Source organism: Talpa occidentalis, unplaced genomic scaffold (assembly GCF_014898055.3).
Source record: "Talpa occidentalis isolate TD23 unplaced genomic scaffold, MPIMG_talOcc4v2.1 talOcc4.17, whole genome shotgun sequence".
NCBI lineage: Eukaryota > Metazoa > Chordata > Mammalia > Eulipotyphla > Talpidae > Talpa > Talpa occidentalis.
Genome location: NW_023601754.1, coordinates 13,024,667 through 13,050,211, shown reverse-complemented (window position 1 = coordinate 13,050,211; position 25,545 = coordinate 13,024,667). Strand labels below are relative to the sequence as shown.

At 43.1% G+C, this 25,545-nt stretch overlaps 2 protein-coding genes across 3 annotated transcripts; one reads left to right on the top strand and one right to left on the bottom strand.

Moving 5' to 3' along the window:
• Positions 1-1,440: 1,440 nt before the first annotated feature.
• On the bottom strand, positions 1,441-9,561 carry TERF2IP (TERF2 interacting protein). Its single transcript, XM_037516179.2, has 3 exons — positions 8,746-9,561; positions 3,980-4,110; positions 1,441-2,771 (listed from the first exon to the last, which is right to left on the bottom strand). The coding sequence occupies exons 1-3, from the start codon at positions 9,422-9,424 to the stop codon at positions 2,373-2,375; spliced, it is 1,209 nt and encodes a 402-aa protein (XP_037372076.1). The 5' UTR covers positions 9,425-9,561; the 3' UTR covers positions 1,441-2,372.
• A 73-nt stretch (positions 9,562-9,634) lies between these two features.
• On the top strand, positions 9,635-23,877 carry KARS1 (lysyl-tRNA synthetase 1). 2 transcript variants are annotated; one of them, XM_037516176.2, is made up of 15 exons: positions 9,714-9,752; positions 12,389-12,568; positions 14,149-14,308; positions 15,214-15,379; positions 17,110-17,203; positions 17,559-17,745; positions 17,832-17,957; positions 19,076-19,195; positions 20,205-20,367; positions 20,476-20,649; positions 20,805-20,890; positions 21,186-21,271; positions 22,151-22,277; positions 22,905-23,048; positions 23,606-23,877. In XM_037516176.2, the coding sequence occupies exons 2-15, from the start codon at positions 12,423-12,425 to the stop codon at positions 23,702-23,704; spliced, it is 1,878 nt and encodes a 625-aa protein (XP_037372073.1). In that variant the 5' UTR covers positions 9,714-9,752; positions 12,389-12,422; the 3' UTR covers positions 23,705-23,877. The 2 variants fall into 2 exon arrangements, with proteins under 2 accessions (XP_037372074.1, XP_037372073.1); XM_037516177.2 differs by lacking the exon at positions 12,389-12,568 and having other exon boundaries at positions 9,635-9,752.
• The last annotated feature ends 1,668 nt before the right edge of the window (positions 23,878-25,545 follow it).

Below are 25,545 nucleotides of genomic sequence, written 5' to 3'. Positions count from 1 at the left end.
GACATGCAGGTGGAAAAAGCACAGTTTAACTACAAGTTGGACCAGATCTTCAAGGGTAATTAATATAAGCCCCCACTTTATTATGAATGATCCAGTAGGAAATAGCTACTTGCAGAACACCTGTGCACCTAAAGATGATCCCGAGATGAAGGTGGAGCATTTGAAGCATACATTGAATCAAAACAAGGAGCTAGGGATCAATGACATGAAGACAGAGGGCTATGAGACAGCCGTAGCAGTACAGTTTCCGAGGCCAGGCTCCAGCACTGCTCAGAGCACAGCGTTCTTTAGTGCTACTGGAAAAGGCTAGGCGTGTCCTCCCTACTTGGCCTTGTCCATGTGGGGAGGATGCCTAAATGAGTCAAATCTCAGCACACTTTCTAACCTTTCAAGCCCGTCAGGTTATTGGAACTGACTCTAGAGGTAGTGAATGGGTCTGGAAGAAATCCAGAAATGAACCATGGTGTGTGCCATTATTACTTTTTTTTCCTATCAAGTCTTTACCTTCTCTCCACATAATGCTTTCTCCTCTGGGGATGGAACTGGAATACAGATGTAGCTGGAGTTCGGGAGTTCATTTGGGGCATATAAAATACTGAATTTCAGTTGGAAAAGAGTCTTCTGAGGGGAAGGAGTCCAGTACAGGTGAAGACATTCTTACTACAAAAATGATTTTTGATTAAGAAAAATAAATAATGGATGGCATGGAAACCACCATCACGTTCAAGGGGTAACTTAAATATTCGGATGTTTCATTTCTCTTGTCAGCAAGAAAGCTGATATAAATCCTCTAATTCCCACCGGCCCTAATGAAAGTCACTCCAAGGGTATTAGCTGCATAGCACTACTAGCAGGTGCTGGCAGCGGGATTCCTACTGGTGGCATATGCTAGACTAATGAGTTCCTAGGGGATACTGGTGGGTACTGACACCTTCTGTTACACACCTGACAGTTCCTGATTGGCTCCTCTCCGTATGGTTCTCAGCAGTTCACCCTTTTTGCCATCTTTCATAGTCCTTGATACAAATCTTCTCTTTGTTCCTTCAAGAAGAACCAGCATCTTTCTCATGGCCTATTCATTCTAAAATGGAACCATTTTGTTGGTTCTACTTAATCAAAGCCAAAGACGTCAGTTCCTTTATAGTTTTTATTTTTTTTTTTTTTTTTTTTTAATAGAGGCATGTTTTATTTATTTATTTATTTGTTTGTTTGTTTTGTTTATACATGCACTGGGTACAGTCAGAAGCGCGGGAGGGTGAGAGAATTCACCAGAGCCAGAGCGGGGAGCAGAGCAGGCAGAAGGACCGAAGTACACTGCTGAGGGGAGCAGCGGGCGGCAGGAGAGGTCTGCGCGCCATGTGGGACCCTCCTCTGGTGGCCGGGGAGCAGCCGGGGATCGAACCGGCACCGCAGAGGCCGCGGGCAGCTTCGCAACCCAGCGCTCAACCGCTGCGCCACCGGGGAGGCCCAGTTCCTTTATAGTTTTTAATACCAAAAAGGCTTTGTGAACACAAAGAAAACACCTATTAAAGACTCACACACAAAGTTCTATTTATTTTCAATAACAGAAGCAACACAACAAAGAGGAATTAATCCACTAATTTTTAAATCTAACACAGTCCTTAGCACAAAACTATTCTCAATAAATAAAGATACATTACCACTAACCAAGTTAAGACTATTCTTGAGACTCTAGGATTCAATGTGTGTTTTCAACAAAACTGACTGATAGGTCAAGAAACACATGCTAGAGACTTGACTGACAAGGACTCAAGGAAAAGAAGAGACAAGAAGCATGGTCCCAAATATCAAGTTGGCAAAGGGAACTTTGGAGTATTCAAAGTAGTATAGAAATCAGAGCTCACTGGGGGATACCCACCTGGTTAGGAATAGTCCATGTTCAAGGCCTTGTAATTAAATCTTTCCATAATCTTTATAGATTCTTGATTTACAATATATCACAATCTAAAGGAGCGTCTGCCAAAGGGTAAGAGGGTCTTTATTCATGTTGCCTAAAAAGGCTATGTATGTTTATTTTCCTCCTTTGACTTTGTCACTAGCTTCTCTCACTATAGAGCAGGGGTTGCATTCTGAAGCAGGTTACTACTAAACAGACCAGCCTCTCTCTGGCTTAGAGTTTCCCTTCGTAAACACACTGACACTGCCAGGGACAGCTCTAAATATACCAAATTTCTTTTGTTTTTATACTGCTACACAACTCTGCATGGCTACAAAATCTAGAACTCACAGGGCAATGGTAGCATTAGTCTGAAGAAAAGTATCAGCTCCTAAGACTCTATAGTTCAATGGTCACAAATCTTTCTGACCACCTAATCTGTCACATCTTTTTTCTTTACTCATCATCTTGCCAATTATTTCTTTCGGAATTCAATTCTCCGAGCTACATTCTGAGCACCAAATTTTTTGACCAATGCATTTCGGGTATGTTCATCATCTTTCTGCAAATCTAAGTCATCCTGCCTGGACCAAATAGGATACCCATCAGCCCTTTGACCAGACTCTAAAAAGGAGGCAGTAGCCTCCAGCTCACCACTATTTTTTAGGAAGGCCTGTGTAACTGTTGACAGATCCAAGTTAAACTTTTCCATTAACTGCCGGATGATCTTAATGGCAGCTCCCACCTCTGGTGGAGAAACTTTTTCTTCTTCTTCTTCTTCTTCTTCCTCCTCAGGTTGGGTTTCTGAGTCTTCCTCGGGTGGATCGTCATCACACATTGTTATGTGTATTTCAAAATCAGGGCTCTCATCCACCTAGAGAAAGTAATGAATATGATGAGTTCCTAATTATCAAGTCCCACACTCCAACGATATACTTGGCCTCTCTCAACTACCACCTCCTTGCCCTTCGCACCTCAATCATACTGAACTTTCTTCAATTCCTCTAATATGCTCTTCTTTCTTAGCTTGTTTTGGATGTGTGTATGTACATATATGTATTTCTGTGACAGGGTAAGTGGGAATGTGTGTGCAGGTGGGGGGGTACAAATGTGCATATATGCAGATATATGTATAATTAATGGTATTCCAGTAGAACAACAGAAAGTACACTAAATATGAAAAAATGTCTGTGTACATGTGTGCATTACTATGTTAAGTTTGACCTCATTCTCAGACTGTAAGCTCCATAAGGACAGGAATTTTATCAGTTTTTTCACCACAACCTTACCAGTGCCTACCAACATATTATGCCTTGAAGCTATACTCTATTTAGCATATCACAAGACACCTATGAAGACCATGTTTGAGAGTTAAGATTTAAAAGTCTATGGAAAAATGAAACAAATATCAAATAATATAACAAAACTCAGACTAGAAAGGGAAACCACCCCTAAATACTGTCAATTCCTCTGCATTCTTTAACTCACCAATTCTAGAAACTACATTGTTTTCCTATTTGAGAATGGGACTAACCATATATCTCAGTGTAAGGAAAATTAATTTACAAGAATATATGCATAGGTAGGTTGGTTTTGTTTTTATTACTATTATTTTATGGTTTCTGCCTTTCTCTATAACTGTTATTAAATATGGGATGCCAACAGTATATTAGGAGCTATACTGAATATGGAATATAGAAGAGCAAAAGGGTTCCACCCAAATCCTAAGTACATAAAAAGCTAAACTTGTTTGACAAAACTTAGTCTTAAAAAAAAAAAAAATTATTTTTCCAAAAAATTAATCCAATCTTAACTTTGAAAAATTTAAGCTGAGATCAAAAGTACTCAAAACAGAAGCTTTATATTGTGTGAAAATATTTCTCCCCCTCCTTAAGTTGTCCTGCCCCAAAACTAAAAGCTATAAGCCTGGACCCTAAATAAGCACTATTTCCCATTTTTCTTCACTGTCTTAAACTTACACCTTTGAGGCCTAACATGTATGGAAAGGGCACAGAGTAAAAGGGTTTCAATGTAAAAGAATGGGGATAAGGGGGGAAAATGAGTTAAATCTAATTAACATACCACAATCTCCTCAAACTCCCGGGTAGCTTCAACAAGCATCTTTTTGACAGCTTCTTCATTCTCTTTGATCTCTTCCTTCACAACAAACTCCTCTTCTTCAGGCAAGTCTGGAGTTCTCTTATTTTGCGGCTCTATTTAAAGAGAAGAGCAGCACCAGATTGAAATTAGCCTCTCTTAGAAACACCAAAAATATACAGCATACTCTGTGAACTCAGGGCCAGAAGTAAGCCTGCACATTTTTTTCCTCTTAGAAGACATCTGTTTTTGATCACAAGGATAAGAAAAATGTAAGACATGAACATTCAATAATTTTTTCTCTTGCTTCTGAAAATTTGTACTATCCAAATGGTGATTTTCCTAGGCTCTGATATGTAAAATAAAAATACTTAAGTTTAATTCATTTCTTGCCTTTTAATTCATTTTCTATTTATAGACTTCTCAAATTAACAAAACTGCCATAAGTAGTAGACCTCTCTGGAAAGCAGATTCTGAGATAGAGATTAACATGTATTTATCAGGGAGAGCTCCTGGGTAAATACCTGCTGAAAAGACAAAAGCAGGAGTGGGCAAAGAAAGGACCTAAGCTCTGAAAGAATCCAACAAGGCCTCAGTTAAAGACATGGGAGGAGGAATGCCTTCAGAGTTGACCATGTTGGGGTGAGAGAGCCAAGACTTTGCATAATCCAGACTGCACTGACTTAGCCAACCTACTATGATTAGAATTTGAGCAAGGCCTGTCTCACAGGCACCCCACAATCCACCACATACCACTACACAAAGGAGGGTCTCTGAAAGCGAAACATCCCATTTCCCTTTTACTCTTTGTTCTCTAAAAACTTTTACTCTTTCCCTTAATAAAAACTGACTACCAAGGACCAGCACAACAGAGTTTCTTGAGAAGGAACTGCGCTATATCCTGATTTTGGTGATGGCTGCATAAATCTTTATGTGTTAAAACATGTAACTGGAAAATAGTGTGACTGTTTTTCAGAATGCTGAACATAAAATTATCATATAATCCAGCAATTCCACCTTTGGGTATATGTCCCTATTCAACGAAGCATTATTCACAATAGTGAAGAGATAGCTGAATGGGTTAACAAAATGTCTAGACATGCAATGAAATATCCAGCCTTAAAAAGAAATGAAATTCTGACACATGTGACAACATAGATGAACCCTGAAGATACCATGCTAAAAGTGAAATAAGCCAGGCACAAAAGAAATAATACTGTATGATTTCACTTATATGAGGTACCTACAGAGATCAAATTCATAAAGAAAGGAGAATGGTGTTTGCCAAGAGGCTAGGAGCAGGGAGGCCTGGATAGCATTTAATGGATACAGTTTCAGTTCTGGAAAAGCAAAAGGTTTGGAGATGTATGGTGGTAATGGCTTCATGACAGTGTGAATGTACTTAAATGTCATTGACCTGAACACTAAAAAATACTTTAAAAATAAAATAGTATATTTTACATATATTTTAATACATTTTTAAATGCATAAAATGTACACAAAATTAATTTTATGTAAATGTTTTAAATATTAATTTAAAAAAGGAAGCCTTATCTATTAGCAATACATGCTGAGATAGATAAAATGATATGATGGCTGGCATTTGCTCCAAAATGACCTCAGAAGTGGACATTAAAGGTATAGATGAAAAAAATTGGCCATGAACTATAATCAGATGAAGTTGGGTGATGGGATACATGCAATATAATCCAGTGTCTCTACTTTCAGAAATGTTTGAAATTTTCTATAATAAAAAGTAAATTATGGTTGGTTCATATAATGGAATACAAAGCAATCAATGCCAAAAGAATAAAGCAAAGCAAAATGCATAAAGATTTCAAGATTAATTTAAAAAAAAAAACAAGCAGGGCCTCCCATGGTGGCGCAGGCAGTTGAGCACCGCGCTGGGAAGCTGTCCGCAGCCTCTACAGTGCAGGTTCTATCCTGGCCAGCCAGGAGATACCCACATGGCGCAGCAGACCTCTCCTGACTCACCCACTGCTCCCCTCAGCAGTGTATTTCGTCAGTCTGCCTGCTCTGTTCCCCACTCTGTCTCTGGTGAATCCTCTCACCCTCCCGCACATCTGGCCTGTACCCAGGTTCTTGTATAAAATAAATAAATCTTTAAAAAAAATTTTCACTTTAAAAAAATAAAAATAAAAAAAACAAGCAAACGGTACCTACTATGCTAGTATTATGAATCAAGAGGACACATAACAAGGATGGTAACTTTTGCCACTGGAGAAGCAGGGAATAGGAAGGAGACTTACTTTCCACTGACTCCTTTGTACCCTGTGAATATTTGCAGGTTAAATTCCTAGAAGCAATATTGCCACCTTAGAGGTTCTCAAAATGTCCATCTTGTACCAATATCCTTTGATTAACAATATAGGCATGTACTTGTCATATACATCACCAATTTGGATATCACCCACCCCATCTGACAGGTAAGACATTCCTTGTTGTGATTTGTTTCTAGAAAAACAACAGCATGCACATTTATTATTTCAGCATCCATGGGTCAGAAGTTCAGGGGTGGTCTCATTTGGTCAGGGTCCAATTCACTTTTATTTATTAACAATATCCCTCCATTTATTCTTTGGCCACTTATTTCCTTTTCTGGATATTTATTCCATTTCCTTTGCTCATTTTTTTCTGCTTTTTCTTTTACATATTAATTTCTGCAAATTCTTTGGACATTAAGGAAATTAACTCTGTTGCAATGTATTAGTATTTTTCCAGTTGGACCTCTATCAGGAGAAGCTTTTAATCTTTTTATTTAAAGATTTATGCATACAAGAACTGGGGTACAGGCAGAGGTGTGGGGGGTGATTCACCAAAGACAGAGTGGGGAACAGAACAGGCAGACTGACTGAAACACACTGCTGAGGGGAGCAGCGGGTGAGTCAGGAGAGGTCTGCTGCACCATGTGGGTAGGATTGAACTCATGCTGCAGTGGCTGTGGACAGCTTCGTCTTAACCCCTTGTGCCACCAGGGAGGCCCAAAGTTAATCTTAAGTAACCAAATTCATAAAGCTTTTTCTTAGTTTCTTGATTTCAAAACTATCACCATGCTAATATTAAACAGTATGTTCATCCATATTTGCTATTAGTCAATTTAGGATTTTAATTTTTTTTAAAGATTTATTTATTTATGCATACAAGATCTGGGGTACAGGCCAGAAGTGTGAGGGGTGAGAGGATTCATCAGAGACAGAGTGGGGAACAGAACAGGCTGATTGACTGAAATCGCTGCTGAAAGGAACAGTGGGCGAGTCAGGAGAAGACTGCTGCGCCATGTGGGTAGCTCCCTGGCTGGGGATAGAACTCATGCTACAGTAGCTGCAGATAGCTTCACAGGTTGTGTCTTAACCACTTGTGTCACCAGGGAGGCCCTAGGATTTTAATTTCTATATTTAAATATCTGATCACTGAATTATTATTTTGAGTAGGGTGAATCCAGTTTAATTTTGTGCCAAGTTCCAAATGGCTTGCCAGTTGTCCCAACACGACTGATTGAAAAGCAAGGCCTCACAAGATCTATATGACTCATACATACATTTGTCATCTAGCCTAGACTCCCCTCTCACTTCAGTCTAACCTCACTAGTCTCTGTGCCTCCAAGAACACACCAGCCAATTTCCCATGTCAGGGTCACCTCTGCACTTCTTCACATAACCACCTGGCTTGCTCTTTCATTTCCTTTGGTCTCTGCTCAAATATCAGACTTTCTAGTGACCTAACCTCATCACCCTATAGGAAACAGGGTGAAACCTCCTCCCCACCCTTTCTCTGAATTACTTTTCTCTATAGCACTTATCCGTGCCTAGCTATTGTCATGTTCCAGCACTATAACAAAGTCTGGCACTCAAGTATCTGTTGAATGAATGTGAAATATCATTTTTATCACACACAAAAATCCTATTAAGCATACTCAACAGAAGCAGCTTCACCTCCCCAGACTTCCACTGTTACTGGAAAAGCCAGATGATGTAAAAAATATATAAAATTTGGAAAACAATAATTTTAAAAAATAAAAAAAGAAAAGGGAAGGGAAGTGGGCAGAGGAAGTTGCCTCCTTTAAACAAATGTCTGTCAGTTTAAACTAACACCCGTTATGTAGAAAACAGTGAAGCATCCTAGCAGCTTTGCACGAAGTGCTAACCACGCCTAAACACCAACATCCAAGTCATCTGCGTTTAAAACTCACTTCAACTGAAAGAGACCGGGAAGAAGTACAGTTGGTGAGAACCTTCTTGTGTGAAAGCGCCCAAGCCCTGTCACCACACCATCAGGGAACAGAGAACCTTCTCAGGTGACTTTGCAGTCAATGAAGCAAAACTACGAAAACAAACTGGTCCACCCTGCCTTTAAAACAGTTTGCACTCAATCTACCTGAACAGACTGCAAACTTTTTTGAACGCGTCCCTGAAATGTATCTAAAAAGAGACACAAGAAGATGGTTACCCCGTTGGGAAAGAAAACTAGGTGGCTGATGGGAGGGTGGGCGTGAATTCCCAATGGACCCTTTTTGCACCCTGTGAATCGACCCATGCCAAAGCCCTGAGTTAAGGTAAAAGCAAATGCTTTTACCAGAAGAAAATGGTGCAATTTTACCCGGATGTCGGGGAGGGTGGGGGGATGGCTGAGAGAAGCCCCCAAAACCAATGCCTGACAGAAAGGGGGAGAGGACGCCCCGCCCCCAAAGGTGTCAGCAACAGGACCCGCGCGTTCGTAGGGGCTGGGCTCACCCCCGCTATCCGCAGCCTCGGGGTCCTGTTCTGCTTTGCGCTTGAGTTTCTGGGAGGAGGGGCTCACTGGGGCGTCCCCCAACAGGTACTTGTGCTCCTGGCCCCGCAGGTGCTTGAGGTAGCGGTCCTTCATGGACTGCCAGGAGTGCGGAGTGAGCGAGCTTTTCTCCAGCGCTTTCCACAAGGCGTTGCCGGTGACGGAGGAGGGCGAGCGGGCGTTTTCCTTCACGTAGGTCAAGATGGCCACGTCGTCCGCATCCGTGAAGGCCACTCGCCCCGTGAGCGGCGGCGGCTCGGACTCCGCGGCGGGAGCGGCGCCCTGGGCCTGGGTCCCGGGCTTCGGCTCTGGGGCCTGCTCGGCCGCCCGGGCGGGGCCCAGACGATAGGCCTGCAGGTCGAGCCTCTCGTTGCGCTCCACGCAGTCCAGGATGTACTGCGTGGAGATGAAGTCGCCCGACGCCTCGGCCAGGGCCTCCCCGGGCTGGGCCAGCAGCACGGCCCCGGGCTCCTGCACCCGGCACAGGGTGCCGCCGCCGTGCAGGATGAGCGTCGAGAGCCGGCGCTTGGCCGGGCTGGGGCGCACGTAGAAGGACATGGAGCTGCCATCCTCACTCACGAAAAGAGTGGGGGAGTGGGTGGGCCCGTTGGGGTCTTTGCCTAAATCCAGAGCCTCCGCCATCGCCACCACAACAGCCGCCCCCTAACCAAGGACCGGAGCACCGAGCGCCCGCGACGCGCCGGGATTCCGACGCCTCAGCCTCAGCGACGCGCGGAAATTCCGACGCCTCAGCCGCGACACCTCAGCCGCGACGCCCCGCTCTGCGCCTGCGCGGTAGTAGCGCGCGGAAGTGCCCGCCCCCTCTCCCCGGAAGGGGCGGGGCCTCCGGCGGTGACCTACAATTCGCGCGGCGAGCCTCGTCCCTTTCAGGTCTGGCCGTCGGGAAGATGGCTGCGGTGCACGGGGCCGAGGTGAAAGTGGATGGCGGCGAGGCGAAACTGAGCAAAAAGTAAGTGTCGCGGCGGGTAACTAAGAAATGTGTAGTCGGAGAGTCCGAATTAGGAAGTGCCTCGGGGCTCAGGCCCAGGCGGCTGTCCCGGGACATGCTGGCCGGTGCTTGTGCGTATGGACACGCCGGGATGGTGCCGCTGCGCCCCGAAACTACATCCCCCAGGGTGCCCAGGAGCCGCCTGCCCGGCGCTGGCACCGAGCCCCGTGTGCTGCTCCTGGAGTAAGAAGACGGAGAACAGAGGAGACGACAGAAAGCGAAACCCCTGCGCTTACGTCCCCTGAGAAAGGGTTGCTCTTGTTATACAGCCACGCCCCGAAAAGGAAGTTGGAGAAATATTAAATGCCCTGGCTTTCCCGAAAGTTTTCTTTGGCCTCATCAAGGCTGTTCTGAAACTTGGGCATTGAGGGTGTGAGTCCTGAAGCTGTATTGTGTCCCAGTTCGTACGGGTTATTCAAAGGATGTGTGAGCATGGAGTGAGTGACCAATGTCTAGCACTCTGGCCTGCCTTTTTCAGCTGAATACACCAGACTGCACTTAGCCCTGCTGGTTAGCTCTTTAGTAACCACAGTGTGCAGGTAAATGTAAATAAATCATGCATAGCCTCCCTTTAACTGGTTGTTATCGTGTGTTTTCTAAATACCACAGTCCCTCTCGGACAGCGCTCTTCAGTTGAAGCATAGGACACTGGCAATGATTTGAGTGACTTTTCTCAGTACTACCACAGATGGTACATAACTGCTCTCTAGAACTATTCTTGGGGCATAGAAGTTCATTCTTTACATATAATGGTGGTCTTAGTGCATTAGGACTCAGTTATCTTGCTGAACCCTGATGGAGTTGCTCTAGACTAAACCGTTAAAAAATGTTACCTTACAGTGTATTTCTTGCATAAAGGAAAACGAGAGCAGAACATCCAAATCCTATAGATTCATAGCACCCTAATGTAGCACTCCGCTTATGAGAGTATCTGATTGATCTCTTTCAGTGTTTGGAATCTGGTCTGGACTTCTGCTTTCTGGAAGGCAGACTGGACTTTGGCACATCAGTAATTGAGTTTTAGGGCTGTAAATAATAGATACCTCATCAGCAGGGTCTCCTGTTGAGAGTGCTGTTTCAAGGTAAACTGAGGAAACTGGCCAGTTCCTATCTACTTACTTTTCTTATCTAAATGACAAGCTACCACTTTTTAAAGTAGCTTTTATGGGTCAGGAACGGTGCTAGAACTATGCAAACTTTCTGCCTAATCTCATTAAAAGTCCCACAAAGGAAGTGTTAATGTCCATTTTTACAAATTAAACCCAGGCTCTGGGTGATTACATTTCTGAAATGTGGGCTATCATGGATCCAGGGCTCAAGAGCAGAGATCTAAATTTTTTTTTTTAATAAATTTTATTATTATATTCCCCATACAATTGCAACCCCCTTATTTTGACCCCAATCCCTCCCCTCCCCCACCCCCCATAGAGTGCAGAGATCTAAAATTAAATATGCAAACAATACAGCCCATATATTGCAAACAATCTATTCCTCTACTGAGGAATGTACATATGAAAATAATTTTCATATATTAACTTTTACTTCTTTTTTTTTTTTTTTTTTTTTTTAAGAGGCATTTTTATTTATTTATTTATTTGTTTGTTTGTTTTTGTTTATACATGCACTGGGTACAGTCAGAAGTGCGGGAGGGTGAGAGAATTCACCAGAGCCAGAGCGGGGAGCAGAACAGGCAGAAGGACTGAAGTACACTGCTGAGGGGAGCAGCGGGCGGCAGGAGAGGTCTGCTTGCTATGTGGGACCCTCCTCCGGTGGCCGGGGAGCAGCTGGGGATTGAACCGGCGCCTCCGAGGCCGCGGGCAGCTTCGCAACCCAGCGCTCAACCGCTGCGCCAACTTTTACTTCTTAATTGTTTCTGGGACTTCCATGATCTGAATCATTAGTGAGCACTATTTTATGTCGAATGTTTTCTCCAAGTTTAAAAAACAAGTGATCCACCTGCTGAGTAACTCATTTCGAGATGAAAGATCAAATTTATTTGAATTAAGAACTTGATCCCTGTAATTCTGTTGCCTTTCCGTGTTAATGTCTCAAAATGAACTTTGAGACTTTTTGAAAAATTCTCCTTTCCTTCTTCCTAGAGTTCCAGACAGGTCTTACTTTTGACACAGAGACGCTTGCTTCTGGCTTTCTCTAGATTTTGCAATTTGTGTAGCCTGCTTATAGTTTTCTCTAGAGTTTGCTGTTGATGTTGACATTTTATTTGCTTCCCATTGCCATCTTTGTGGCCACTTATTTCATCTCTAAGAAAGCAACTACATGTCGGGGGCCTCAGAAAACACTGCCTTACTCCTGTCTCCTATTTTCTAGAATGTTCTGGTCATTTTTACCTGTATACCATTGATGAATTTGCTATTCACTTTTGGCCCCTGGTATGCATCTTTTTTGTCATAGTCAGGACTGAAAGCAATGTCAGTTATATTTGCAGCACAGTGAGTGTTCTAGGGTTAAGAGGGTCTTAAGTGAGACACTATAAGATTATGTAACTCCCACCCCCAACGTAAGTGAGTAGAAGTGTTGGTTGGGTATATGTATACTGTCTGTCCCGTCTGACACCACATCTCTGTGTTTCCCGTTAGGTGGTGATAATCATTAGTTCCAGGGTGTTCTGCCATGTTGACGCAAGCTGCTATAAGGCTTTTTAGGGGTTCCTTGCGCCAAACCTCCTGGGCACAGTGGGGGCAGAGGGAGCTGCGACAGTGTCAACTTGCTCCTTTCACAACGATTCACAAGGACAAGCCACTTTCTGATAAAGGAAGGTTGGTGCCTGTTACCTTTATCGCTCTGGGAGCAAAATTCTTTCCCTTACTTAGTTCCTTGTCTGTTTAGCTGCTGGCTGTCTCTTTGGACTTGTTGCTAAAGAAACAACCCTACTACCAAACCCATTTTAATAAATTCAAATTCCCACTTCATCGATTCTTGAGATGACTTGTGGATCTTTTTGTAGACCAGTGCTTAGAACAAGAGCCTTGTATACATGAAGGATTTACTGCGGATTAGTTTCTCTTGCCCTCTTTCTAGAATTTGTTTGCTCCTGAACTTGATTTGGTTTCTAGTATTAGTTTACTCCTGATGCTTTGGTTTATCTAGTGATTAATATGACTTCAAGCGCAACACCTAGTTAAATAATGTTAATGTTTAATAGCTAGTTAGATTATGTTAATGCTGGGAAGAACCACATAGGCTTAGATGGCTGATTTACAGCATTTAGCCTGGAAACATTTGGAAGGTTATTCTCACAATTTTTACAGATTATATTTAGAAAGAGTTGCCTACCTTTAAACTCTTCAGTTTTCTGTCTAAGGATGTGTCTTGAAGAAATACAGTATCCACACATAACCAGAGATCATTTGCCATGGTTCATTATTATATTTGGTTAAACTCAATGGTTTGAAAGAATGATCAATTCTATTTGAATAATGAGGGTAATTCTCTAACCAAATCTATTTGATTTCTGGGTTTAAATAGCAATATTTCAGATGATAAGATACCAAGTTGTCCAAAACCCCATAGTTTTTGAGTCTTAGGTAACAAGTTACAAGAGTTTGGCACAGTTACTCTATAAAGGAAGCTCACCATAGAAAAAGCCACACCAATAAATTTCATCTGGGAAGGGAAAAAAACAGCTTGAGCAGTGAGGGATTTACTGGAAATTTATCCAAATGGGTGAGCTTTCTGTCCTGAGGGTTTAAGATAGTGAGGGATATGTAGAATAACTCAATGTTTGCATTCCTACTAAATACTAGGGACAGGGTAGTCACTATATGTAGTCTCAGTCCTCACAACAGTGTCTGGGAAGAAGAGAGTATAAAATTTCCATTTTCGGGGAGAAGTTAAGTCAGTTACCCAAGGCTGCATAATTGATAGGTGACTGTGTCAGGATTTAGTCCCAGGCGGTCTGGTACATTATCCCCTGTGCTGCAGCTGCTTTGCACACTGTTCTGCCCAGTTTCTTGTCAAAGCCAGGCTCCAGTGGGCAAAGTGAGACCTGTGCTAGAGGAAAGACTGTCTTTTGCACCCCAACACCCCACTCCTGAGGAGGGGCAGAGAGGCCACAGAGGGCCATGTTGCCTTGTAAACAAATCGGTAGGGTTTATTTACTCTTCTATCTTGATTTTAGTTGGGATCTAATGCCAAGGACCTCAGCATCGAAAGCAGAGACTGGGGAAGATCTTGCTTATTTTCCTTTGTCTCCTTGACATGTGGAATTTACTGGCTAAGATACTAGAAGTGGGGGTGTCCCCCAGGCTAATCATGTTTTGAAAAGTGGTATGGGACAGAAGACAGTAGAGGACTCTTCAGGAAAGTCTCACCTGGAACATTTTCATCTCCCCAACAGTGAGCTAAAGAGACGCTTGAAAGCTGAGAAGAAAGTAGCAGAGAAAGAAGCCAAGCAGAAGGAGCTCAGTGAGAAGCAACTAAGTCAGGCTGTAAACGCTGCTGCCAACCACACCTCTGACAATGGAGTGGCTGCTGAGGAAGAGAGCCTGGACCCAAATGTGAGTGCCCTGGACCAGCACCCCCGACCCCAGACTTCTGGGGCACATTCTTCAGGACCATTGACTAATAGACAAACAGGAACTGGAACTGGCTTTGGGTCTTGGGTCACAACAAAAGGATGAGGGTGGGCCTACCACTCCCTGGTTAAAAACATGCACTGAGCTTTTTTTCTAATAAACTCCCAAAAGGCACCTGGGAGCATTCAATATTTCAAGTGAGTGATTAATCTTCCGGGGCCTTGAAGCAGCCCCAGCGGAAGTATCTTCCTAAAGGTGAGCTAAGGTTTATTTACTTTAGGCCAGAATTTGGCAAGCTGTGGTCTGTGGGCCACATGTCCCCGTGGTCCCTACCTCATCCTGTGTGAAAGAAAAGTTGTATTGGAACATAGCCATGCCCATTTGTGTACATATGTCCAGGGCTTCTTTCCAAAGACAACAGAGTTGAGTAGTAGTTGCATCAGAAAAACTCTGCTGACCCCTGCTGTAGAATATTCCTTTTTCATATCCTCCAGCCCCCCCCCACCCTGCCCCCCAATATGCCTGCCATGGGGGAAAGTCTGATGTGTGACCAGGGGTAGGAAAGAAGATAGGTGAATCATCTTGCAAGTGCCACCACAAAAGCGATGACGTTACTATTTTAGGCAGAACCCCAGTTTTTGTTGTTGAACCATGCATTTTAGAAATTTTGACCTGCATTTCTTACTACGGATCTGGTGCCCCTACGTACTTTAATTGCACATCTCACTCTGTATCCAGTCCCATGATTTCAGGGGTGTAGAGGACTCCGCTAAAGAAACTTAAGTGTTTTGGGCCCCTCTGAAACAGAATGCAGCGCTCTGTTAGGTGGGCCACTGGTCAGCTCAGGTTCAACGTCTCAAAACCTTTTTGTTCTCTTTTTTGATTAGCAATACTTTAAGATCCGCAGTCAAGCAGTCCACCAACTGAAAGTCAGTGGGGAAGACCCGTACCCACACAAATTCCATGTAGATATCTCGCTCACTCAGTTCCTACAGGAATACAATCACCTGCAACCTGGAGATCACCTGACTAACATCACCTTAAAAGTGGCAGGTAGGAAGTCTCCTTAGCTATCTATCTTCTGTGGCACAGAGGGAGGACTGGGTTGTCTTGCTCTAAACTAGCCTGCATTGAACATTGCCTGTAGATCTATTCAGAGACTGGAGCGGCCCTTCATGTTTCAGGTGAAGTCATGATGCAGAGAAGGGTCTGATACTGCTGTTCTTAGTTCCTTCATCTTTGGGAGCCATGGCTCCCAAAATTCCAGTCTGACCTAAGAATGTTTTATATAATTGTTTCTAGAACATTGTCGTTCTAGAGTTTATTATCTTATGTGAGATCTTTTCCTTAGTTAAAAAAAATTAAACCCTGTCTTGTCCCTTCCAAATAGTAAGCTATTATTGTAAATTTTGAATATTTAAAGAAGCCATAAAGTTTAATGAGTGATAATCCCCACCAATCAGAGAGATCTGAAGATGCCAGTACCTGAATGGTATTTTAAAGATTCTTCAAATTCCAGTAATTTTACTAAAATGTCTTGATGTCGGTCATTCCTGCTCAGAGTTCTCAGGCATACAATGTGTGCTTTGGATACGTATTTTCAAATCTTCTGTATCTGTTTTGGATCTTCACTTCATCTCAAATCCTTTTTCATCTCTTTTTCGTACTTTAATTTTTAAGCTTTATTCCTTTTACTTTCTGTTTCTCTTAAGACATTCACTCAGTCTTTTCAAGTGTCACCTGATTTCTTAGTCTTTCTAATTACCATTTGTATTCTTCATGTTTTGAGTCATTTTCTTAATATCTCAGCTCATTGTGAAATAGAACTTATTGTTCTTCTGAGCAATCTTGAGTGCTTTCATTGTTCATAAGAATGTTATTCTCCCTTGTAACAAAAATTTAATAACTTTATATTGTATTTGAACTCAGTACTGTTAGTTAGGTTGCTTTTATTGTGAAATTACTTTTCTGAATGTTAAAGAAAACTTGGTCCAGGTAGCTTTTTTTCAACTTCTTTACGCTCCTTCTCATTGTTTTTGTGATTTCTAAACCCTTTCCTTTCCTCACTTAGTTGGGCCTTTTCTTACTTGTGCCTGTTTTCCTGGTCTCGTTCAAATTTGTGAGATCTTGTCATAGAAGAGAATCCTGGCTGTTAAATTCAGAGAGTTCCTGGGGGTTGAACTCAAGGTCTTTCCCCCAGACTGTCTCAGTGCTCTTACTGTATTCATTCATGTGGCAGCTGGCACCTTCCCCTCCTGGTTTCGGCCATCCTCCTCCAAGCTAGCCTGTTACATTTTCTAGCAAATACCTGTAGCTATTGAGGAGGTTTCCGGTTCTCAAGTTCATCAGACACCCCACTGTTCCCCACAGCTGCTCCTGTGTGAAGGTCCTGGGGTTCTAGGCCTCTAAGTGGTTTGCCCCACTGCTTATATTTGGGGGTTCTTGGGAATAGCTTCCCACCTAATTTTGTTGTGAGTTTTGTCTGTGGCTTATTGCCCTTGCCTGTGTAGTTGTGCTTTCTGTTTTTTGTGAGGATTCAGAAAGAATGCTGCCACCCACACTTTTCAGGAATCCAGGGACTAATCCAGTTCAATCTTCCTGCTCTTCCTAACTGGTTTGAATGGGAGTCATTGTCACAAACAAATGAGCAGGACATTGGCCTCAAGCTAAATTCAGATTGTCCTGCTTTATGTTTTGCCCTGATATAAAAAATACAGAGGCAGATTTTGGGGCACTGACTTCTGATTCTGTCTCAGTCAGTATTTTTGCTGTGCTTTTTCTAGGTAGAATCCATGCCAAAAGGGCTTCTGGAGGAAAGCTCATCTTCTATGACCTTCGAGGAGAGGGGGTCAAGTTGCAAGTCATGGCCAATTCCAGGTATATGGAAAGAGCCAGGTATAGGCCTTTCTAGGCTGACCCCAGAGCAACCTGGTTTGGGTCAGAGGCCCATGTGGCCTTTTCTGTTTGTATCTGTTGTTTAAGGAGAAGAAGAATATTGTTGGGTAACCAGAAAAGAGAGTAAAATACCATTGGTCACCAATAGCATAATGAACAACTCCCCTCAAGTTGTGCCGCATTTAAAAATAAAAGATAACGCTTTGAACAGTTGCCCTTAAATCTGAGATTTCTTCTTGGCTAGTCATTAATAGTTTTAGTGAGAGTTCTAGAGTAAACCAGTAATCAGTTTCAATTTAGAATTTTGTATGCTGAATGACATTATCCTTTCACTCAGGAATTATAAATCAGAGGAAGAATTTGTTCGTATCAATAACAAACTGCGGCGGGGAGACATAATTGGAGTTCAGGGGAATCCTGGGAAAACCAAGAAGGGTGAGCTGAGCATCATTCCCTATGAGATCACGCTGCTGTCTCCTTGCTTGCATATGTTGCCTCATCTTCACTTTGGCCTCAAAGATAAGGTAAGCTCTTGGATCCTGCTGACTGTAGCTTATCATCCCACTGAATCCGACTTATCAGTGACTTCTCTGTGCTGCTTTTGGTTTAGGAGACACGGTATCGCCAGAGATACTTGGATCTGATCCTGAATGACTTTGTGAGGCAGAAATTTATCATCCGCTCTAAGATCATCACATTTATAAGAAGTTTCTTGGATGAGTTGGGCTTCCTAGAGGTGATGGAGCATTCCTTCCCTGACATGACACCTGGCTGTGCTTGCCTCCTGCTATTCCCTCCCTTTTCCAAAGTGTATCCTGTGTCAGTAACATTTATCCCCAGTGAAAGGCCCCTGTTCTTGCATCTTTTTTCCCATTTGTTTATTTATTGCCCTCATTAGAAAAGTGAGACCCGACTTACAGGTTAATAGACAAGATGTAGGGCCATTCACATGCTTGTATTGTCACCTTCAATTGTCAAATCATTTTGCTTCTTGGCAGCATTAAAGTTTTTATATTTGATAAATTTTTAATAAAAATTTTATATATAATTTAAACAATCATAAAAATATATAAATTATATCTATAATTATATTTTATAAAATTTGTAGATTTATAATATGTTACTATAACACAAATTCAAACAAATTAGAGGCAAAACTGAAAGTCCTCTTTCAGTTTTTTCCAACTAACTTCCTTCGCAAACTTGAGTTTTATGTGCGTCATTCCATGCCACATACTGTATATGTAGTCATATATATGCTTACACATGTTGCGGATAGGGTGCATTTGGAGAGGTTTCATTTTTTTTGGAGAGGTTTCATTTTTTTTGCTGTAAACTAAATAATGTCACTGTTATGACAGTGACATAGATTCTGGAATCCTTTATATGTTTGTGTTCCCTTCACACTGCATAATCTGCTGACAATTTAGGTTTCTGATTTCCTTCCTGTCGTCTGTGTTCATATGTTAGCGGTTCCTTAGGATGAATTCTTAGAAGTAGAATAAGTCAAAGAATATGAACAGTTAAAATTTTAATGTACTGCAAATTGAACTCAAGAAGACTACCCACTTACAGCTTATGAAAGTTTTTTTTTTTTTAATTTTTTTTTTTTACATCATTTTTCATTTTTAAACCGTATTTGCTTCCCCCAACCCCCTCAGGAGCTTATAAAAGTTTACAATAGTGTGTGTGTTAGTGGTGTTTGTATGAATAGAAACTGAGACACTATTCTAGAAGATTAAGCCTTTCACATTTTTTGTCACCCAGGGATATAACAGGTATAGGCTATACCCCATGCAACACATGGATTAAGGACTTCAGTCTGAAAACTAAATGTTTCTCCCCGTCTTTTAGATTGAAACTCCCATGATGAACGTCATCCCAGGAGGAGCTGTGGCCAAGCCTTTCATCACCTACCACAATGAGCTGGATATGAATTTGTACATGAGAATTGCCCCAGAACTCTACCATAAGGTAATCAATAAGATGAGGCCCTTGGCCTTTAGATAACCAAAGAGCTGGAAAACCATTGGCTGAAAGAGCAGTCAGAAAGAAGAGGGAGAGTTGCCAACGAGGGCTAGTCAGCCAGGAGAGTATTCTAGTTTGTCAGATTTATAAGTTTAACCTCTAAATTTCTCTACAAGATCAGTAGAATATTGCAGGTCAGGGAGCAAAGGGATTGTCTTTTCCACATGTGCAGATCCTCCTAACCTACTTTGGTTCCCATAATATTTTTAAGTTTATTAGTCTTTGGATCAGATCTGTTTTTACTCTTTTGTAGAAGAAAGAGCTTAATGCCTTTCTAGAAGTTGGAAATAAATATCTTCAAATCACCAGAGTAAATACCGAAAATGGTGTCATTTAAGATTATTAGTTGCAGACCATATAACTTAGTCAGGCTAGTTGAAGCAAAAGAAAAATATTCATATGTTAAGGACGCCTACATTGTCTAGGAGGATCAGAGGGTCAGGATTGGAGACCACACAGCTAGGAAGGATTCTGAATCATATTGCTCACTGTTCCCATGAGAACCCAGAATCTCTTCCACGCACCACAGTTACACATCCTGTACCTCTGGACTAGACACAGGTCACAGCTATTAAGACCTCTGTCTGCAGTTACTGTTTCTAAAGACTAGATATGCAGGCCCCTTTGCCAGAATGAATGCAATGCAGTACCTACAGATAGTCTTTGAGTAGCTTCATGTATATGCCTGCATCCTTACCCAGAGTGGCAGCTTTCATAGGGAGATTCACACAGATGGGCTGAGGAAGACTATTCAGAGGTCCTGGGCAGCCAACAAGAATGATGACTGTCCACTGCAAAGGCCTAAAGAGAGCAAGCCAAGCAGCAAGACAATGTGGGTAGAGACCTGAAATCCTGCCTCAGCTGTGAAAACCAAAGTGCAGCATTTGTTAGACAGAAACTTTCCAGAGCCATTCAGACAGGTGTAGCTGCCATGAGCGTGTGTTGTTGTTGCTAGATGCTGGTGGTTGGTGGCATCGACCGGGTTTATGAAATTGGACGCCAGTTCCGGAATGAAGGAATTGATTTGACTCACAATCCTGAGTTCACCACCTGTGAATTCTACATGGCCTATGCAGACTATCACGACGTCATGGAAATCACAGAGAAGATGATCTCAGGTGACTCTCTGCTCCCTTCCTTTCCCAGGCATCTAAAGGGCTTGTGTGCTGCTTTTATAAAGAGGGACTTTCTGCTGGTCCCCTTTAAATGGCAGATTTCTTTCTCAGGTATGGTGAAGCACATTACAGGTTGTTACAAGGTCACCTACCACCCAGATGGCCCAGAAGGCCCAGCCACTGAGATTGACTTCACCCCACCCTTCCAGAGAATCAGCATGGTAAAAGAGCTTGAGAAAGCCCTGGGTGTGAAACTGCCGGAAACACGCCTTTTTGAAACTGAAGGTAAGAGTGCCGATTCCTTCATGCATGTCCTCCTTCCTGTTCAGCTCTGGGGTGAGTTGGGTCCAGGGCTAGAATTCCCCACACTGTTCTCTTCATATACTTTTACTGGGTTAGTATGACGTCTTCTGTCCTGACTTCCTATATTTGCTTTACAGAAACTCGAAAAATTCTTGATGATATCTGTGTCGCAAAAGCTGTTGAATGCCCACCACCTCGCACCACAGCCAGACTCCTTGATAAGGTGAAAGGCCAATGGTGACCTGCCCCTATGAGGATGAACTCTACAAAACTAATTTCTACAGCTTCCTAGGAAAACCCTAGAGAGAAATGAGACAATTACAGGTTTTGAACTATTGTACTCTGTGTCAAATAGTTTTGTATGATCGCTCATTCGTCCTTACTCACCATTGAGAAGCTCAGGTTCAGTCCCTATAGCATCAGGTGTGAGTGAGAGCTGAGTCTCCTTCCACCTAGACTTGGATGATCAAAATGCCATGCAGAAGAGAGTTCTAGCTCTGTTTTGCTTTCTCCTTCAGCTCGTCGGGGAGTTCCTGGAAGTGAATTGCATCAATCCTACTTTTATCTGTGATCACCCGCAGATAATGAGCCCGTTGGCCAAATGGTAAGAAAGCACCGTGTTTCTGTTCCCTGTTGCTGCATAACAACTGTGGAATGTAGTGGCATAAAGTATCAATTTATTCCTAGATTTGTGGGTTCCTTGGGTATTCTGCCCTCCATGGTATTAGCTAGGGTCACTCAAGTGACATTTTTCAGCTGGCATCTTTGCCAGGATACTGACTTCCGCATGGGATCTGGACTTCCTTCAAGGATGGCAGCCAGGTCCCAAGAGGAAACATTCCAAAAGAATAAATACCAGGGCCTCCCCTGGTGGCGCAGCAGTTGAGCCCTGGGCTGCGAAGCTGCCCACAGCCTCTGCAGCGCCAGTTTGATCCCCAGCCACCGGCAAGGGTCCCACATGGCACACAGACCTCTCCTGCCGCGCCTGCTGCTCCCCTCAGCAGTATATTTTGTCACTCTGCCTGTTCTGTTCCCCGCCCTGGCTCTGGTGAATTCTGTCATCCTCCCGTGCTTCTGACTGTACTCAGTGCGTGTATAAATAAATAAATAAATCTTTAAAAAAAAAAAAAAAAAATAAATACCAGTTTGCAAACTCAGGCCTCTACTCATATCCCATTGGCTGTGGCTCAGTATTGAGAGAGACCCAGAAGGGCACAAACATAGGAAGTGGATTCTGTCCCAGTCTGCCACACAGGGCTGTTGTGAAGATGATTAAATGCTCCCTGGTGCTCTCATCCTCTTCAATATTGAGCCAAATGGTTTGGTGGCGAGGATTCAGGCAGGCTTCAGATTGCAATCAGGAACACTTGCATTCACTACAGTTCTCAAGTGTGCGTTTCCCCCAGCTCTCTGTTCAGCCTCCTCTTGGGTTAGATGTTCAGTGAAACTCTGTTCAGCCTCCTCTTGGGTCTCCTATCCTCAGGCACCGTTCTAAAGAGGGTTTGACCGAGAGGTTTGAGCTGTTTGTCATGAAGAAGGAAATATGCAATGCCTACACTGAATTGAATGACCCAGTGCGGCAGCGCCAGCTTTTTGAAGAACAAGCCAAGGTAGGAAAGGAGAATGAGCAGACGCGTTTTAGCAGTGCACCCACTCCCCGGGACAGGAGCCTTAACCCTAGTCTCTGTCATTGCATCTCCTCGTGATTTCAGAAAAGAGAACAAAGCTTCACCAGAGGAATCATTTCAGATAGCAAACCTGACTAGTTTAGCCCTAGTATCCCTACTTGAAAGTAGCTTGGACCTGATACTTATGATGAAAATACATTTGCCTAACAAGAAAATAGTTCTTAGATGTACGTTTAGTGAGGTGCTTGAGGATGAGAGGGAGATAAGGAATAAGAGCTCCACAGTCCACTTGGCACTGGCACTGCCCCTGAAGGGTGGCTTCAGGAATGGGAGAAAGACTTGGGAACCATCAGAGTCTCTGAAAACCAGTCTCAGGCAATAGGGGTGTTCTCAGAGTAATTTCTGTATATTTGGAGGTAGATTTCATCAATCCTGACCTCCAAATCTTTGAAAGAAACGACTCCATCCTGCAGTTAGTGGGAACCCAACTCCCAGGAAGTGCTGAGTGTCCAGTCTCCCCGAGATGAGTGGTGATCCTGCTGCATAGTATAGCAGCATGGAGACACGGTGCAGCCCAGAATGATGGTGCCTTTTGATTCTCTCTTCTAGGCCAAGGCCGCTGGCGATGATGAGGCCATGTTCATAGATGAAACCTTCTGCACTGCCCTGGAATACGGACTGCCCCCCACAGCTGGCTGGGGCATGGGCATCGACCGCCTCACCATGTTTCTCACAGACTCCAATAACATAAAGGTACGGCACCCCGCAATGTGTGTGCTGCCCTGGGAGCCAGGATCCCTGCTGTCTGAGGCCAGGTCCAGGGGGCATTGAGAAAAAGGGAAAAGGTTTGGGCAGGAGGCACCTCAGGCACAGAAGTGCAGCTCCACAGGAGGATCAGTGCATCTGTCCTGATGGAATCTAGGGTTTTTTCTGATGCAACAGGAATACTAATTGCAGTTCTTGAGGATTTAAGGGACATGCTAAGCCCTTAACTGCTTTATCTCATTTAATTAAAGTCAACCCTCTGAGTTGTATAAACTGTTGTCATCTTATTTCTGTGGTGAGCTATTCAGGTTTTAAGAGAACCTCTATTCATTTCTAACATGGTCCCCAAAGCAGTGCATACATTTCTTCTCTCCCTCCTCTAACACTGAAAGGGACCAGTTGAAATAAAAGGTCACGTTTGTCTTTTTAGCCGGGGTATACAGATCCCTGGATTTTTGAGGTAACACTAACCAAAGGCCAAAAGGATGGGTAGCTGTGAAAAGATGGTTTCTAGCTTCAAGGTGCCTTTTTTTAATCACTTGTAGGAAGTACTTCTGTTTCCTGCCATGAAACCGGAAGACAAGAAGGAGAATGTAGCAGCTCCCGGGTCATCTGAAAGTCCCAGCGCAGGCACGTCTGTCTAGAAAAATCACAGTTGCAAGTTGTAAAACTCAGGCACCTCTGCATTTCTTTGGACGCTCAAGGACTGCAAGGGATTCTTGTGAGTTGCTCTCCCTTTGCTGTGGTGGTTCACTTCCATTCACCCACCAGAGAGGGAAGAGGAATAAAGGGTTCCTTTTTATGCCTTGTTCCCAAATAAACCAACAGTCTCTCGTCTCATCACTCTTCATTCTACCTTTGAATATCTACCTTTGTCTCAAGCTGCTGGCCAGGAAAATATTTTGGACCACACACTTTATTCATGCAACAATTTATATTAATGCCAGTTCATGCCAGGCACTGTTAAAAGGGATGAGGGGTGAGTAGACTAACAAATAACAAGTATGTACATATTATTGATGGTGATGGGGTCTACAAAGAAGAAAAATAGAGTAGAGTAAGGAGACAGGTGCTATTTTGGGAAGAGCTGTCTGGGAGCAGTATTAGGTGATGGGGGAGAGCCTTTCTTGTGGGTGACATTTAAGTAAAGAGATGAGGGGAAAAGGTAATCCAGACCAGAGGCATTTTTAAGAACAGTGAAGGATCTGGTATGGGCAGGAGAAGTAAGTGGGGGACTGAATCATAAAGCCCTCTGTAAGGCATACAGAGCACTGTGTATTTTACTAGAGTATGATAGGAAGCCATGGGAAACTTTGGAGCAGGGTGGTTTTAAGAGATTGTTCTAGTGAGCAGGGGGAGGGCAAGAGTGAAAGTAATGGGGAACAGTTAGGCTCTTGCAGGGAACTGGAGAGAAAACTGCTGGTGGGATGTTATTGATAGTTGTCCGGAAAAGAGGTCAAGATGACTTCAAGATTTAGGGTAATGCACGTAGAGGGCTTTAATTGACGTGACTGTTAGATGTCAAGTGGAAATAGAATATTGAACAATGATTCGGGAGTTTTCTCCTTTTCAGGTACTTCAGCTAGACTAAGAATATGACATGGGTGTGGCTAAGCACCTCTTAATATGGAACCCCTGGTCCCTAGCAGGAAGACAGTTGGGAGGAGCTCTTTTCAGTTGAATCATACAACAAAGGATTTGTCATTTGCACTCATCAAAACCTCTGCAAGCACCCTAGTTTGGGAATTGCCAATCTGCTTTCTTAGAGTAGGCTTCCACGTGCTTAGCTGAGCAAACCGATTGCTTAACTGAAAATCACTGCAGGAAATGTTGAGCATCTCCTCCCCCATTACAGTTCAAACACAGGTTCCAGGAGCACTTGGCAGTGCTGGTGGTGTCCACGTGCTATTTCAGACTTCATATGGCACATCCTCAGCAAGGTGATGGTAACTAAAAAGTCATCTCACCAACAGAGGATCCAGGTCCAGGATCAGATGGGGGACTGGACTTAGGCAATACTTTTGTGGGATGAACAGGAACGCAAGGTCCCTAGTTGCTTCTATATTGAACAATTATTTGTATTAATTCACTTTCCAAACTGTATATTCCAGTTCAGGGGCAAGAGTAACCAAAGCCTTTCTTGGCAGGTCAGGGTGAAAGGCAGAACCAACCGTGGTCAGGTCTTATCAAAGTTTTAATTAAATGATGCTTAACAAAATGGCATTCGAAGGCCTGCTGTACAAAAGCCCAAAGAAATAGCGCCAGGAGATTTGTTTGTGGTCACTCTTGAGTGTGTACTATCTCCATCAATGAAGTTTAATTTTTAACTCACCTTAAAAAAGACAACAGCACCAGATGAGGTAGGAGAGTGCTGGCCTTGCAGAGTAGTGAGATTTTGTATTTACAAGTGCTGGGAAGACTAAATTATTTAATGGGGTGACATCATATTTGCATTTTGAAGACATCTGACTGCTCTGAAAAAATA